General features: G+C 43.3%; 1 protein-coding gene across 1 annotated transcript in view; it reads left to right on the plus strand.

The window, feature by feature from the left end:
- KIAA1549L (KIAA1549 like) overlaps positions 1–1,560 on the plus strand; it is a 105,910-nt gene extending 104,350 nt beyond the window's left edge. Inside the window, exons 18-19 of the mRNA XM_011357021.2 lie at positions 771–780; positions 917–1,560. Of these exons, the coding sequence (XP_011355323.1) occupies positions 771–780; positions 917–1,198 (292 nt within the window). The 3' untranslated portion in view covers positions 1,199–1,560. The remainder of the gene's footprint in view (positions 1–770; positions 781–916) is intronic.
- Positions 1,561–5,424: the final 3,864 nt, after the last annotated feature.

Genomic DNA, 5,424 nt, shown 5'->3' on the forward strand with positions numbered 1-5,424 from the left:
CCCCACCCCACACCCAAGCAAACAAAAATAGCACATTGATGGCCCCTGGGGTTGGTTGCCTCAATTCCTGAGTAAGATCATCCAACATGGATTAGAAAGGGCAGGCTGCCTCTCCAGGCCCCTAGTGCTATATGCATTTTAGGGTTTGGCCTCAGCATTTGAACTACATCCTAGATTTAGGAAGCGCATTGACGCACAAAGCCTGGGTCATCTTTTCCCTCTGTCCGAATTCCCGGAATCCATACTTTCTATCCCTACAGATTCAACTCAACCTCAGTGTTGGTATCTATTCTTATTGCAGTGATGCCACATTTACATGACATCAGGGGTGACGTTAGCCTATGTATATTAATTTTCCTGATTACCAAAGCTTACTTCTTTAATTTCTAAAATATTTAAAAAATATATACCATCTGGCATTTTTAAAATTCTGGAATGAATTATATCCTTCCCCCTTCTTCTTTAAGAGGGGAACATAATTTGATGTGTCTTTAATAAGTGACTCAGAATCATTATTATGCCTCACTATATTAAAATGACATTTGTAAGATGGTCTCTGATGGTTTGTAGGATTATTGTCCCTATCAAATATCTCCAAAGTACTATAATTTTTGTAGTTATTACAATGGCTATTATTACACTTCTGTTTGCTGGATTCTGTTTATATTAAAAAGGTAACCAGGTAGATTCAGAGGTAGACTAAGATATTCAGCATATTCAGCGAGTCCAAATTACCTATTTTCTAAACAAACTGACTCCATATTCTGTAGCTGTACAGTGGTGCGTGGCCTCTCTTTTCTTCTGAATCTCTTTCCTTGTCCTCAGTCCCCTCCTGCTCCCAGTGTCAGGCGTGTCCTCTGACTTGAGCCCCTTCCTAATCCTAGGCCCTTCTCCTCTCTCCCAATGTCCTCTGCAGGTCCCCCTACCTGGGTACATCGAGGCTTACCCTCGGTCGCGTTATCAACAGAACTCTCCCTCCAGGCTCCCTCGCCAGTATAGCCAGCCGTCTGGCATGCACCCCAGCTTGGAGCAGGCCCCAGTGCCCTCCACAGCAGCCTCCCAGCAGAGCCTGGCAGAGAACGACCCGTCTGACACACCCCTGACCAACATCTCCACTGCGGCCCTCGTGAAGGCCATCCGGGAAGAGGTGGCCAAGCTGGCCAAGAAACAGACAGACATGTTTGAGTTCCAGGTCTAATTCCTTAGCCACAAAGGACTTCCGAACTCCGAGGAGACAGTCTTCAGGTTTCTCGAGCCTCACGTGTTGGGACTTGAGGCATAGACGGTGGGTGAGTCCTTCTCACCCTCAGTTTCTGAAAAGATGAACAGTGGAGCTTCTGGGAAATGGAGGAAACTTGAACAACTAGATTCTCAGCTTAATATTCAACTATATGTCACGAAGTCCCTACTTGGGACCATATATTTGATATTCTGTTATGTCGAATGTCTGAACTGTGGGTGTATTTCCCGATGGAGCCTTAGTCACGAGAGACACTAGTTAATCTACAGATTCCTGTTCAATGCCACATTTCAATAAATCACCAGAAAGGGGAGAACATAGCTCTGTCTTCGGTGACCTCTGCATGTTAACTCTGTTTCTGCATTAAAGGCAGTGCAGGCGTGTGATTAAGCACCAGACTGTGCTCTCTCTCATTCAGCCATGACTGTAATCATTAAAATCACCTCCAGTCTGTAAGGGAGGCACTGACTCCAGCCAAGAAACTTGAGTCCTTTTCTTTTAAAGATTCATATTTGAGGTCAGAGGCATTGGATGAAAATCAGTGCTATCAATGACTGTACCTATAAGTCATCCTGATGCTTTTTTCCCCCATTAATTAAACAAAGGCCAAGAAAGAGAGAAGATGAGAGGGAATGGTCGATTTGTGTTGCCAGGTTTTGAGAAGGGGTTGTCCTTTTGGAACTGGGGTACCCTACAGGTTGGGATCTAACTGAAAGAGAAGCAGTGCTAAGAGCTTTTAGGATCCTACAAAAGAAAAACAATAATTGGGGGAGCTTTTTCTTTGCCTGGCAATGAAGGTGGCCTGAGAATGAAGCTTCTGTCCTGGGGGGCATAATAGATACATTGACTTTTACAAGACCATCTCTGTATCTTCAGCAATGATGTCCAGCCTATGCTGCTGAATGTTACAAAAGGAAATAATGACGATGCCTGCTAAGAGCAGGAATGGGGGACCCACAGGCTCCCCGGGCTGTAGCCTCTGTTTATAGAAGCCTCTGAATGTAGAAAATCTGTTGATTTACATTTAAATGTAAATAACATTTTAAAAGTGTACAGTTAGCCCGTCTCCTCCCTCCCCACCCCCTGTAGTTAATGGATGCTGGAGGACGAGGACGTTTGTTGAAACGGCAGGGCCGCTGACCTTGGGAAGGTGATGTTGCAAGTCACCCTCCCTGCCATGGCGAGTCGGCCTCCAGAGCTCTGGGTGGACACTGTCACACAGCCCCAAGTCACCAGCCACAGACTGTCCACGCAAAGCAAAACAGCTGCTTATTGGAGGAAGCAAAACGGCCTGGTGGAGGAAGCACTCTGGTTCCCTCGCCAACTTTGGGAGCTGTGCATGTTGGGGACTCGATATCTGTTGGGGAACAAGGTCCTGTTCTGCCTTCACCCAGGATCCATGTAGCTTCAGCTGTATCCATTCCCTGTGAGCCCATATTTCCATTCTCCTCATGAGTTTCTTTGGTCTTTACTGAGAGAATTTAGAAATTTAAAAGTTGAGAGAAGAGTAGGGGTGGAACTGACTGGAATGGGAGATTCAAACCGTCAAAGCACAGACTTTTCAAAGAAGCCGTTTTTATTTCCCAATGGCAAATTGCCCTTTCTGGAATGTTCTGGAGATGATATGTCATGGGATCCCCAAACAAGTCTCTTGTTCAGGTGATATTAGGTAGTGTCCTTTTGGTATGCTGGTTGATCTTTCATAGTGTTAGTTTTTTGTTACTTAAAAAAAAATCAGCTATAAATAAAATGTATTTTTGTAATTTCCGTGTGTATATACGGTATATTTCTACCAATGGCCAGTTGTTGTAATCCAAAACCTAAATCAGCTCGCAAAACACAGTGGACAGTGCAAGATTTTATCGACAGGTTAACACAATGTCTAAGTCTGTCCAAATTGGTATTCAATGCACTTGAATGAACAAAGAGCCAAAGAAACTCAGCCTTTTCATGTAAACGGTATGAGTCTGATAAAGTCAGCTACATTGTCCCGCCTTATCAATAACATCAATATTTCATCAGTGCAATGACATCAACCCAGTACTTTGTCGAATTGGTAAATGCCTGGAAATATTGTATGTGAAAATAGAGTTTTAAGAGCTTAGTGTAATTATAATATATGCACATGCTTCAAAGACAGTGTCTGAGCTTTGGATGTGCCAGTGACTTACAGAGAATGAGCCTGCGGTTTGCAGTGGTATGGCTCCAGCTTCCTCAGAGGATGGAGAAACAAATTATTGCGGTCTTTACAGAAGCCCATGAAATATTAAGTTGATCAACTGAGACAAGTAAAGATATAGCCTGATAATCAGATACTCCCTTAAACTAGACCCCATAGGTTTAAGAAAAGTATATGGGAGGAAAACCTGAAGTTAGTCTGTTCATGTTTTCCCACCAGTGGGGGAGACAGCCGCCGTTGTTTGATTTTCTGTGACTCAGATGTCGTCCCTTTTCTGAAGAGTCTCCTGACCTCATGGAAGTGACAGATACCTGGACAGCTGGCTCTGAGAAAAGGCAGATGGTCCAAAGTGCCTCGTGGAAGTGAAAACAGAGTTCCATGGGAGCCCAGAGGCTTTGTGATCCTCACGACCTTCCAGACAGTTGAAGAAGCCGCAAGGACCTTGGCGACTTGGAGAAAGAAGCAAAAGTCCAGAGAAGTAGAGTGACCCGCCTGAGGATTCCAGCCTAAGCCTGCTGATTCATGATCCAGCCTGCTTTCCATTTCACCATGCTGCCTGCACGCTTTGTCTCTGATGCATTTCTTGAACTATGCCAGGAAGTTTAAAAAGTAGACAAAGGTCATGTGAGAGACTCCCTACGTTCTCGTAAAGAAAAAGATGATTGATTATGTAAAGAACTTCAAATAAAGTGTATAGAGGACAGTGCATTTGTGGCATAATAAACATTTTTTGGAACTAGTTTTGATGTGAGTTTTCTGCATTCTGAAAAGACACGCATTTTGGCTTTTTCCAGAGAATGCCATCAGGGAAATGGTGTTCTCAACTACTGTTCAAGACTAGGGGTGTATTCCTCTCTCAGTGCCATGGATCCGAACAGGAAGGGAGATCATGACAGCTTGTCATTGTGAGGTAGCAGATTCCATGCTCTGCACTGGGGGAGGCAATCTGGTGATGCGGGAAAAAGTCTGTTGTGTGCCCTGGTACCTGTGATATGAGATAGCAGTTGTTACCTATGGAGCAGGAAGTTGCCTCTCTCATGGTGTGCTATACACTGAATGTTTGTGTCCCCATTACCACCAGTTTATATGTTGGAATCCTAACCCCCCTTGTTATGGTATTAGAGGCGGGGCCTTGGGCCTTGCTTAGGTCATGTGGGTAGAGCCCTCATGAATGGGATTAGTGCCCTTATAAAACAGACCCCCTCCCTTCCCCCAGGGAGCTCTCTTGCCTTCTTTTCTGCCTGTGAGAATAAAATAAAAAGTCCGCAGTCTGCAACCCAGAGGAAGGCTCTCACCAAAGCCCCACTGTGCTGGCATCCTAATCTGAACTTCCAGCCTCCAGAGCTGTGAGAAATACATTTTTGTTGTATATAAGCCACCCAGTCTATGGTACTTTGTTATGGCAACCTGAGCTGACAAAAACAGGGTGGATTATGTAAGAATCAATTCTTTGGTCCACGAAATTATTGTGCATTTGTTAATTTAAGAATTCAGCAGAAGAATTGTCATTTCTGAGCAATCTTGATGGAAGAATGGATAAGAAATTGTTAGATTTGTGATTTTAAAAAAATCTGAGAGTACATATGGAAGGGAATTTAAATACTTGACTAAAGGAAATGCTTCTCTAACAAGCAGAAATGGATCAAAAGATATAAATATTGATTAAAGATAATAAGCTGCTTTTTCCTACATAACACACAGGCACTCAATGTTTAATGCATAAAACAATACATATTATTTTTAAAGTTTGAGAAGAGAATTTAAACTTAATCCATTCCTTCTGCCACACATCAGAAAATAGTTTGGATTTTCCTTTCAAAATACAGCCAAACACTCGGGAAAGACAGTGATTTAGTTTGGAGCAGTGACCGACTTGGATGCAGGTATTGGAAATTAAATTCTGCCACTGAATCAACCTTAAAGGTATTTTAGTCAAGGAAATTTGCAAGGACTAGAAACCCATTCACACTGACTAATTCAAACTTTCAGGGGTTGACCGAAAGGT

This window comes from Pteropus vampyrus, unplaced genomic scaffold (genome assembly GCF_000151845.1).
Source record: "Pteropus vampyrus isolate Shadow unplaced genomic scaffold, Pvam_2.0 Scaffold31, whole genome shotgun sequence".
NCBI lineage: Eukaryota > Metazoa > Chordata > Mammalia > Chiroptera > Pteropodidae > Pteropus > Pteropus vampyrus.